Genomic DNA, 12,500 nt, shown 5'->3' on the forward strand with positions numbered 1-12,500 from the left:
GTTGTGTTTAATATTCCCTCTATTATTCCTATAGTGAAAACGTGTCTCTATATTCTTTTCAAGGTAAGACTAAAATAATGGAGGCGTAAGCCGCAATGCAGCACGCAAATTGAGAAAGGTCGAGGGGACTTGCTAAAGGCGACACAGCACAGCGACGTGTGATCGAACCCGGTACCTTTCCTGTATAAAGTACTACCGTACCGCTGAGCCACGCTTCACCGAAATATTTTATAGCCTTCCAGAATATATAATATTTATTATAGATTATATTCTGTAATCAAATACATGTTTGGAAAAAAAAATATCTGATCAGGTTAGACATAGCGAAGCAACACATTGAAAAGGTTGAGAATCTCAATTCATTTTTTAAAATAAACACATACGATAAAATGAGCAAATTTGTCACATACATAAAATATGGAATAATCACCCACCATTAGGGTTATAGATGACAGGCAGAGATAAGGTGTTTCCATTGTTGATTACATTTCCAACAAGATTTCCTGTTGAATTCAGCCACTGTGGTACACCTGTAGGTTTTCCTGAATTCTTCAGATGACACTGACATGTCCTAGTTGTGTCCCCTTCTTTGATGTAACCCTGGGTTGAATCTCCGTTGTTGGGGCAATTCTTCAAATCTACTTCCGGTAACACAGGGGAATGAAATCAGCGACATCTATATATTATTAGTAGACGATGGATGAGATGCGTTTAGTAATGAATTGAAATAACCAGTAATGAATACAGAACAAATTATAAAAGTCTGATGATTTGAATTCGAAGCAGATCAAAAATATAATTTAAATATCATGGAAACTTCTATGTAAGAAAGGTTACCCTTTTTTTCCTTCGTTTATTTTTGCGTGCATTATAGCATTATGGGATTGTCGAGTTTCTTTTTCTCTGTCCTCACCTCCGTGTCACTCAGCAGCGATCGGGTAGCTAGGTCTGGTCTACAAGGTGAAAACTCCTTTCCGAAATATAGCGTTCTATCAATTGAGTAGCAAACAATTCCTATTGTCCGTTTCACGCTGATGGATCCGGGATAAGTTCCGACTACATGGGACTCAAGCCTCTAAATGACAACTCATTTACTGACATATAAGAACATTGAGAGGAAATAATGTAATATAAGACATCATTATCCCATAAACATGAACAGGAAGATCGTGTTAAGGCGGTGAATGTTGACGTCGACGGATATAAAAAGACGTGATCACGGTTTTTCATTGACGGGACAAAGTTGTTGATGGAATGAATACCTTATCCTTGTGCATCCAGTTTCATGTTGCGTAATGTAAAAAGGTGGTGCTTGTTATAAACAGCCAATAAAATAAAATATCAAGGAGTCACAAAGAATAGCTATAATCTGTCCAAAACGTCTTGGGTTATAGAGAAGAATTATGAAGTGTAGGAAAAATAAATTACAATGCAGTCTCCTACATGATTAACCTGTTGTAACACGTGTGCATTGGCTCCCATTGTGGAAGTCCTATGAATTCAAAGTCCAAGATGTTGGCAACTTATTAATTTTTAATTTACTCAAATATATGGCACATCCAGCACAAATGGTCCAACGCTTTTGTTTGTTTGCTTTCCTTTTGGTGATAGGGAAGGTTTGTAAAGTGTAATGATTCTAGATATGATAACATATTATGGGTGATTTGTTGTCAAACGTTTTTTTCACAATAAATGTTATCATAATTTATGAATCTACAACTTACGGTAATAATTATAACAATAATCAATATTTTAGTAAGAATTATAGTACTAGTACTACTAGCCCTACTACTACTACTACTACTACTACTACTACTACTACTACTACTACTACTACTACTACTACTACTACTACTACTACTGCTAATACTACTACTACTACTACTACTACAAATAATAATAATAATAATAATAATAATAATAATAATAATAATAATAATAATAATAATAATAATAATAATATAATAATAATAATAATAATAATAATAATAATAATAATAATAATAATAATAATAATAATAACAACAATAATAATAATAAAAATAGTAATAATAATAATACATTCTTTTATCCAAGAATTAACTTCATCTTTACCTAATTTAATATTAACACTCGAGTATTTCTACTTTATTACCGTTATTATAATTCACCACATACCCAGATTCAATACTGTAGGAACACCTGACTTCTCCATTGATGTATCCCATCCTTGGCCTTTCAAATTCATGTATGCTGTAAATCTAAATTCATAGTAACCAGCACCACTAAGCTGATTGATGGGTAGATTCAATTCACATTCGTAGTTGTAGTAAACAGTACGGGGTGGGTTATTAGCTTCATCTGTCGTTTTCTTGGAGTTTATATAACCTGATGTCACGGATTTCCATGTCTGTAAAAGAGAGTATGATGATACTGATAATGGAATTAGTTATATAATTCTATATCAACATACACGTTTTATAAGCAAAATGTAATTATGGGTCTCTAAATTTGATATCTTGAAATACTTTGATCAAACTTTTCCGATGAAATAAATATCTATCGAGAACTCTTGAGACGTATTTATAAGTGATAAAAACCAATAACAGAAGCAACGATAAATATGAAGCTCTACAAGTCTACTGTCAAATATGCCCTTGGTTACAAATACAAAACATGGGCACTCACATTGAACAAATAAGGAAACATTGAGACATTCCATAAATGCGAGGTCACAAAAAACGCGCCGCGGTTTATATCATTCTATTGTAAAATGTTATAAAAACATATTTTCAAAATTTTCATTATTAATAGTATTATCATTTGTAAATGGAATTCCAAAATATCAAAATAATAAAATGGGCGCTTTTTGATAATATACAACATGGTAGCACCACCTAAAATGTTTAATATATGGTAGAAAAGATGACGCAAATTATTGTGGCATTTGTGCGTTGCCAATCACTAAAGAAGATACTTGTTGCGACGACTGGGGAACATCTGTGCACAATAGCTTGGGAAAAGAACTAAATTCCGAAGCATTTAAGAGGGTAAGAACTTCAAGATATCCTACCCGTGTGTTGACGAATAAATGAAATAGCAAGGAACTCACTCGATAGGCTTTTTACAGAAGACGTTAAAATGATTGTGGTCATTGACGAAGACGATTTTATATTAGAAGTGAAAGAAAAACGTCCTAACGTCAAAGTAGTATATGGACAGAAAAAATGACAAACAGGCTATATCATCAACAAAATCGTTTTTAAAGAAAAAAATGGTTTCAGTTGATATTTCATGGATGGTAAGACCCAAAAAAACGTCATTGACACAACAAAGACTAAGTTCAATACTGATAACTATATAAATCTATTGTAAGTGAATCATTTGTGAACGCCTTCATCAGGAAGGAAATTTCTTTTTCCAAAAGATGATGCTTCACCCCTTACGAGCAAAAGAACAAACAGAACAGAGAAAGACAATTGGCCGCCTCAATCACCCGACCCAAATCCAATGAATTACGTAGTTTGGAATTCTTTGACCGAGAAGATTTATAGTGGACAAAGATCCACATTCACAAACGTAACCTTGAGAGAAATAATTATTCATGCTGAGAGGAAATAGCCATTGAGTATATTCGGAAGTGCATTTCAAGTATGAAAAAGAGAATACGATGCGTCATTAAAGAGAACGGTGGTGTTATTGATCCCGTAAAGTGTTAACTGTAATCGCTGGAACAAAATAGGTATGTGAGTGTGCTACATGATGAGGAGAATTATGGTGAAAATAATGTAAAAGGTGACATAATTAATGTTTTCTAAAAAGTTAAGATCATCGTCATATTACTTTCTGTAATGTTGCTGCACTTTTCACCGATATTGTATTTCTGAATTCGGTTTTCAAAAATTAATGTATACGTTTTCTATCTCAATTCACATTCAAGAATTTTTGACAGTGTATGTCAGAAGACAATGAAGAATAAAAATGTCGCGGCGGCAATGGGGGCTCGAACCCGCGGCCTTACTGGTACGACAACTCCGCCTGGCCTACCGTATGAGCTATCCAGCACTCCTGGAGTCACGCACTACCGCTCTACCCGGCCGGGTTGTCGTACCAGTAAGGACGCGAAATATTATTTTCTGTCATCTTCTGGCACTTTCCTACTTACTTCATTTCTTGTTATTATCAAAATAGTGCCTGCTCCACTCACTTTCTGAATTATTGCCATCATTTTACCATTAGACCACATAGCCCCTATGAGTCTATCACCGATGAAATAACCCAACCCGTTATCAACTTGTAATCCTACATTCACAGCCACCATTAATCATTTCATCTCCACAATAAATCTCATTTAACCAAATTCATATAAAAAAACAACATCAAAAAAAAAAAAAAAAACAGCTGTCAGTGGATTTCAGTCTAACAAAAATAGCAAAATAGTCGAATCATAAACAAGTCAGAAATACAAGAAATATAGAAATGTTTCCGAGCAAATTGTTTTCGTATTCATGAATATAATATGTTTAAAAAATAACAATTTATGTTGGCTATTTATGACAAATTTTGTTATTATATTTTGTCTTTTTATTAATTTGAACTTGTAGACCGTATATAGGGAAGTAAAAATACCGTGTCAATTGTCTTGTACAACTTACCCCACTTCCTTTCTTGTACTCAAACCGACAGTCAATTTCAGGGTAGACATTGTTGACATCACAAGTCCATACAACATTTTGACCAGTACTGAATATTATGATGTTGGTACATACGGGGGCTGACTGAAATGCTGTAATATTTCATAATTTCGATAAAATCAACGTAATCCTCTTATTATCATCATCATCATCATCGTCGTCGTCGTCGTCATCATCATCATCATCATCATCATCATCATCACCACCATGATTATCATTATTATCAACATAATAATAATAATAATAATAATAATAATAATAATAATACACATTTATATAGCGCTCATTCTCGTGTAAAACACAAGCTCTGGGCACTTTACAATATAAATATCAATTTTAAGTGAAAAAAAACAACAACAAAAAACAAAACAAAAAAAAAAAAACAACAACAGCAACAATAATAATTCATAGCCAAATCAAGGATTCATATAGAGTCAAGAAAAACAAATACAGTAAAAATGTGTCTTGAGATTCTTTTTAAAAGTAGGTAAAGACTTGCACTCCCTCAGACCACGTGGCAGTTCATTCCAAATCTTGGGGCCGAAACAAGCAAACGATCTATCACCAAATTTTGTTCTTGATCTTTTTTCCGAAATTTTCGTTTGGTCATTAAATGATCTTAAAGTGTAATTTTCAAATTTACACATGACCACGTGATCTGTGAGATATGCCGGTCCTATACCAACCAAACACTTATAAACAAGACACGCTGCTTTGTAATATGTGCGCTTTTCAATGGGCAACCAATGGAGAGATGCCAACAAAGGGGTTGCATGATCAAATTTTTTTTGCCAAAAACTAATCTTGCTGCACTGTTTTGCAGCAGTTGTAATTGTTTAATAGAAGCCTGAGGCAAGTTGACAAGCAGCGAGTTACAATAAACTAGTTTCGAAAAAATGAGGGAAACAACCAATGTTTTACATGTTCCAATTGCAATATACTGACGGATCGAACTGATTTTCTTCAATTGAAAGTATAAAGATTTACAGAGAGCAGAAATGTGAGCTGACATTTTCATTTCTGAATCAAAATAGACACCCAAATTTTTCACAGTCTTTGAAACTTTGATCTTTTCACCCCCAATCAACACCTCAAGACCATCATTCACCTTCAACTGCCCTCTATTTCCCACAATCATCACTTCTGTTTTTGACTCATTCATTTTCAACTTGTTTGCATCCATCCACTCTTTCACATCCGTCACACATTCTTCCACACGTTTCACAATATTTTCGAGATTTTTAGTTTTATCAGTAGCATAAAGTTGCGTATCATCTGCATAGAGATGATAGCGCAGCCCATGACCAGTGATGACATTAGATAATGGAGAAGTATACAAAACAAAAAGAATTGGACCCAAAACAGAGCCTTGAGGAACACCAAAAGACAATGTATGTTGACGAGAAAGTTTATCTAAAATCATAATCTGTTGCTTTCTGCCATCTAAATAAGATTCAAACCACTGCAAGACAGTCCCAGACAAGCCAAAAGTTATATTAAGTCGTTTAATGAGAATACCGTGATCAATAGTATCATAATAGTATAATAATAATAATAATAATAATAATAATAATAATAATAATAATAATAATAATAATAATAATAATAATAATAATAATAATAATAATAATAATAATAAAATAATAACATTAACAATAATAAAATAATAGATTTGAATAATAAATTAAAATATACCCGGATACTCACAGAACACGTTGAAATCACATTCTCCTAGTTTACTGGTACCGTCATACCAAGACCAAGTTCTCTGACTCAATGGTCTGTCCACATTTTGTATAGTCATTGTCCACTTGTATTGATTTGAATTGAAATCTTCCACCGCACACGAGTACCGATCTCGGTCCAATGAACTTTGTTGTTGTGGGTTGGCATCAGGCGTGCACTCTGTCAATAGCATAATACCACCTACACCTGCATTGAATTTCCAAATCAATCTCCTATTTGCCTCACCATCTCTATCTACATATTTTGTTAAGGTCAGGGAAGATCCCTCTGCCACTGGATTTGGGGAACATGGGTCTGAAATTATAACAGAAATGTTAATGGACAAAAATGGTAGAGGTTATGATAGGGAAAGAATGTAATACAGCAAATTTAAAAAGGTGGGATTCTTACATAATGATAATAATAATAATAATAATAATAATAATAATAATAATAATAATAATAATAATAATGATGATGATGATGATGATGATGATGATGATGATGATGATGATGATGATGATGATGATGATGATGATGATGATGATGATGATTAAATGGTAATATTGTAGCCAATAATCTTACCCGAGTGAACACGGATAACCAAATAATATAGAATAACTAAAACCAGATGAAACATCATCCTCAAAATGTTTGCCTTGATTATTGAATGACAATATTATACTGTGGATAAAAAAACAAGGAGTTAATTATTAGTTTTATGATTTACTGTATTTTATATAAAAATAAATATTCGTATTTACTTTAAAAGTAAAGTATCATCCAAGCTGGCCACAACGATGAGCTACTTTGAAAACCGTAAGGTAAAAGGGTGACGTAACATTAACAATCGCATTGATACGTAAACCTGTCAGAGAACAGCAGATTAGATTTATACATTTATTCACAAGACGATAAAAACAATTTGATCTTTGGGTTTTGAAGTCTTTACGGTGATAATCAGGGTGATTTTCTTTCGTCGTGCATTTTCACATATCAATTAATAAAATCCTTTTACTACTAGACGGCTATTGTTTTTAAAACAATATTATAGATGCTGTCAAAGTTTTTATTTCGCTATAAGTCATTTTTGTCTATATTGCGGTGTTACAGTTTAAATATCACCTTTCCTAACTCAATGCAGTCGCGGAGTTCTAGAATCTGACACACCACTGTGCCGCATGATTTTGGACCTTTTTTATAGACCTCTCAATTATTTTGTTTATGTATATAAAGATAAGCAGTCTTTTGTATCCAATAGATTCAGCTTTCATCTATCGAAATATTTAGGGTTTTTTCTAAGTATTCCATTATTGACATTTTCTATGATATATATTTTGAGGGTCATTTTCGATTCTTTTTTTTTTTATTATTCTGGTACTGTAGATTGATCCAAGCCATAATTATCATCTTCTTCATCAGAAAATGTATGAATAACGTCTTCTTCATTGTCTGATCCATCCTCCATAACAATTTTTAAAGCTTCACTCGGATTGAATAGTCTCTATTCAGACGCCATTGTTGTTTACAAACGCTAGCGTCGTTAGGCTCGGAAATCGAACAAATTCAGTTTCGTAAATTTAGTTAAATTAAATCAGCAAAAATAAGCCAAAATTTTCTTTTGAATAAAGATTTAGAGCTCAAAAAAGGTAGAAAAATTATTCAATTAAGGCACGTATAGCACAATACTGCTAATCTGAATTCGATTCTCACTTTAACTAGTAACCAATGCGGGTCATACAAAAGTGACAACGAGTAGGATGTTCTCGGAATTGAACCATCGAGAATGTGGTCGATTCGATACCACCCGATAGCAGCCGTATTCTGGATACATTGCAGGCGTGATATTTTATCGTGGCATACATTCGAGATTAACGAGTTACAGTAATCTATCTTAGATAGCAAGAAAGATGTTATTAGTTTGCACGTTGCTTCTCTTGTTAGGAAATGTCTAACAGATGCAATTCTTTTTTAAGCCCATTGTCAAACTTCTACATAGAGAATCAAACTGTACCTGCAGAGTCATATGTTGATCTAGCAATACCCCTAGATTTTTCACACAAGTTGAGGGGTTAGTTGTGCACCCATTTATATTTAGAGTAAGCTTCAGAAAAGAATCTTTCAAAACACTTTTTCCACAACATAACATCACCTCTGTATTTTCATTATTCAGCTTTAACTTGTCAATTTGCATCCCGCATTTAACCTCTCTAATACAAACTTCAACACAGATAATCAATGATGGGATATTACTAGGGATATCGCTTACATAGATCTGAGTGTCATCAGCATAGAAATGATACATTATTATATTTTAACTAAACTATCCGAAAGATGTTGAGTATAAAGAATAAAAATAACCAGACCAAGGGCAGACACCTACGGAACGCCATAATTTAGAGGAAATGTTTCTGATGCTGCACACTCGATCAAATGCGACGGAGATCTTGATATTAGGTAGGATTTATACCAACTAAGCACAGTGTCTCTTATTCCAAAAGTAATTTCCAATCGGTTAATAAGTATCTCAGGATCAATGGTGTCAAATGCAGCCGAAAGGTCTAACATAGTCAATAAACAGACATGATTTTTTTCAATATCAGTGCATACTTTTAAAAGAGCAATTTTAGTGCGATGATGTGATTTATAAGTAGATGGGAAATTTTCACTTATTCAGATGGATATGATACAAAATTATATTTAACACAATGCGTCGTCCAAGCACTTTAGATAGATGTGGAATGTTAGAGACAGGTCTGTAGTTTTCAGCTCGTTTACATTTAGATCGGACTTCTTTAATAGTGGTTTAACTCTCTCCTTACCGATAATTTTCAGTATTTTCCCAAATGGTAGGCTCACCCAGCAGAAAAATTGATATTTCAAACTCAAACAATCTCTCTACAAAACATGTTTATATTCTTATTTATTAAACAAAGATCCTTTTGGTGTACAAAATAAATCTGAATAAGAAAAAAATGTATATTGTGTCGTAACAAATGTGACGATTTTACTGTAGGTGGTAAGGAGAGGGTAAACAATGGCACGTTTAAACGAATCGGGGACACTACTGGAGACCAACGAATTATTTATAAGTTTATTTATTGTTGGTAACAGTTCTTCATTACAAGTCTTAAAAATACTAGTTGGGATGTGGTCTACTAAGTCACAATATTTTGATGGGCTATCTAAAACGGCTGACCTCACTTCATCCTCAGTGGATGGATCGAAAACATCTATTGGCGTTCCGTGAAATGGCCCAAAGCTCGATGACGATGATGATGATGATATATTGCCTAAGTTTTCCCTAATGGATGTTTTGTAGTAGTAGTAGTAGTAGTAGTAGTAGTAGTAGTAGTAGTAGTGGTAGTAGTAGTAGTAGTAGTAGTAGAAGTAGTAGTAGTAGTAGTAGTAGTATTTAGTAGTAGTAGTAGTAGTAGTAGTAGTAGTAGTAGTAGTAGTAGTGTTGTAGTAGTAGTAGTAGTATTAGTAGTAGTAGTAGAAGTAGTAGTGGTAGTAGTAGTAGTAGTAGTAGTAGTAGTAGTAGTAGTAGTAGTAGTAGTAGTAGTAGTAGTAGTAGTAGTAGTAGTAGTAGTAGTAGTAGTAGTAGTAGTAGTAGTAGTAGTAGTAGTAGTAGTAGTAGTAGTAGTAGTAGTAGTAGCAGCAGTCGTCCTCACCATCAATGCTTGTTGCTCCGACACCGAACCCACTCCACAGCATCTGGAGAGCAGATTCTTAGATCATGATCAGTGCAGCTTAATCCATCCAGTCATTATCTTAGGATGTGCTCAATCGTCAGCTCCGGGCATCCACTTGTTCACAAGCTAATCCCCACAACCCCCCACTTTTCAATGTTTCCAGCTGTTCTCCCGTTTGGTCCGTGCTCTGTTCAGTGTTACCCATTCATTCCCGGGGAGATCAGGTCAGTGGGGCAGTTCTTCTCTCGGAACTTCAAAGTCTTCATTTGTATTTTTCCCCACTCTCTCCTGATGGAAAGTTTGTATACAGCTGTATGGTCTGGGTTTATGCTTTCTTCCACTATGAAGATCTTTCTCTACTTCAGTGTAATTGTCATTGAGTTGAGGTCATGAAGGGGTGCCTCGGGTACATATTCCGTATATATTTCTGGACCTAGTAGATCTTCGAAAGTGGGGAGGTGCAATGCCAGAGAGCCGATGGAGGACTGGAAATGCAGTCGTTTCAAGTTACCAGCAATGTTCCGCAGGTGTTATGTAGCTCAGGGTCAATTTTGTTAGCATGGCAGGATCGTGCCTAGACTGGTGAGACGTCTTCAGATGATAAATGCAGAGCGCTAGTTCCGTTGTCCTTTTTTTTTAGATCTGGTCCCCATGTAGTGTTTGCCAATTCTTCTTAGCAGGTTGTTTCTTGTGGCCATCTTTACATTTGTTTTCCTTGTGTGCTGAGAGAATGACAATGTGCGGTCTAAGGTGATACCGACGTAAACGGAGAATGTGTTGTTCTCCAGTATGTTCCAATTCCAGGAGATGTTCAGTTTCCTGTTAACTTAGTGGTATATTAGATGAAAAGCACACGCTTGTGTTTTTACTGTGTTGGCATTTAGTGAGTCCTTTAAATCAGAGAATGTTTTCATGACGTCTGTTAGACTCTCCTCAATGGTTTTGAAATCCGAGGCCTGGAACTCAAGACACAGATTATAAGCATATAGAAACATCAGGATATTCTTAAATTCAGGTTGGTCGTTAGTATAGACGTTGAAGAGGTGAGGTGCACGTACCGATCCTTGAGGGAATCAGTCATTTGTGATCTCCACCTAAATTTCTTCCTAACTATTTTCACAAAAAAGCGACGGTTTGACAAAATGGATTTTATTATTGCAATTAGTTTTTTGTTACGAGTTACTCTTGCAACCTTTTGGTTCAGTCTCCAACGATTTACCAATGACTTACTGTGTCATAGGCAGATGTCAGGTCCATTAAAACAGCGCCTGTATTTTATTTGTTCTCATGTGTGTCAAGTTCAGGAGTTGGTCACAGCATGATCTTCCAGGACAAAAACCAGCATAGTCAGCCGACAGATGTTCTTCTACGATTTGGGAAATCCTAGCTAGTTTTGTGCGTATATACACTTTGTACAGTATGCATAAGAGGGATATTGGTTTGTAGCTCTTGCTGCTATTTGGGTCTTTTCCCGGTTTAAGTACAGCTATCACTCGTGCTTGACGCCAACGCTTTGGTATTTTACATTGTTCAACACAGTAGTTGACAAGAGTTAGTAACCAAGTTTTTGTTGAGGGACCAAAATACTTTATCATTTCTGCAGTGATGCAATCTAGATCAGTCGCTTTACCGGGTTTGGAGTGTTCAAGAGCTGATTCCAAGTCTTCGATGCAAACAGGGGCTACTTAACTTTGCCACTTTCTTTGAGAGTTGGTTTTACATTTTTTATAAGTTGGTTTGCTACATCGATTGGTGTCACTACTGCAACACTGGATTGTTTGTTGTGTTTTGTATTAGTTTTTTCATAGTTGACCAGGCTTACTTGCTGTTGTGGGTCACGTTCGTGCTGGTTATCATTTCTTTAAAATCTTTCTGATTTTGTTTCGGCAATCGAAGTAATTAAAATCTCACCAAGTTGGACAAATTCTTCAGCAAATGGATCGGTTTCGTAAAGATCTACATACTATTTATAAAGTTCCTTCCAGTGTTGCTGAAGGCATGGTATATAGGATTTTTTTAAGGGCCTTGGTATGTGTTTTTTGCCAATTCTCCTAACCAGCTGGTCGAAGTTTTGGGGAACTGCATCGATGGTGATGGATTTTTATCTCTGACAAGAGTTTCACAGTTTGCCTTCCGAAAATTGAATCTGGGTAGAGGTTTGCTCTCGTGGGGTCTAATGACTGGGCCTACCTCAATGGGGATTGTGCTGTGATTTTGGTATAGGGTCGCCAACATATTTCTGGAAGATTTGTAGATGTATGGAAGACACCGATGAAAGTTCTGGGTTGTAGCCTCTTCTCTAGCGATCGCTTAATAATAATGGTTTGTCTTTTGCGTCATGGAGGTGTGCCAGATTATATTTATCAGCCCATTCTTCAAAAGTATCTCGATCTTCGTTATTATTGTA

General features: G+C 35.0%; 4 protein-coding genes across 4 annotated transcripts in view; 1 reads left to right on the top strand and 3 right to left on the bottom strand.

The window, feature by feature from the left end:
- LOC144959462 (uncharacterized) overlaps positions 1-12,500 on the top strand; it is a 382,226-nt gene that overhangs the window by 183,200 nt on the left and 186,526 nt on the right. The window lies entirely within an intron of this gene.
- LOC144959463 (uncharacterized) overlaps positions 1-12,500 on the bottom strand; it is a 189,690-nt gene that overhangs the window by 94,957 nt on the left and 82,233 nt on the right. The gene's annotated exons all lie outside the window — the stretch shown is intronic.
- Positions 1-12,500, bottom strand: part of LOC144960044 (uncharacterized) — a 23,079-nt gene that overhangs the window by 5,017 nt on the left and 5,562 nt on the right. Inside the window, exons 2-6 of the mRNA XM_078892992.1 lie at positions 6,984-7,082; positions 6,381-6,713; positions 4,635-4,765; positions 2,158-2,389; positions 435-653 (exon numbers count right to left, since the gene is read on the bottom strand). Coding sequence (XP_078749118.1) covers positions 435-653; positions 2,158-2,389; positions 4,635-4,765; positions 6,381-6,713; positions 6,984-7,041 — 973 coding nt within the window. The 5' untranslated portion in view covers positions 7,042-7,082. The remainder of the gene's footprint in view (positions 1-434; positions 654-2,157; positions 2,390-4,634; positions 4,766-6,380; positions 6,714-6,983; positions 7,083-12,500) is intronic.
- Positions 1-12,500, bottom strand: part of LOC144959465 (uncharacterized) — a 51,643-nt gene that overhangs the window by 3,059 nt on the left and 36,084 nt on the right. The gene's annotated exons all lie outside the window — the stretch shown is intronic.

The sequence above is a fragment of the Berghia stephanieae genome, chromosome 14 (genome assembly GCF_034508935.2).
Source record: "Berghia stephanieae isolate SIO BIC M18660-M18661 chromosome 14, UCSD_Bste_1.3, whole genome shotgun sequence".
Classification (NCBI taxonomy): Eukaryota; Metazoa; Mollusca; class Gastropoda; order Nudibranchia; family Aeolidiidae; genus Berghia; species Berghia stephanieae.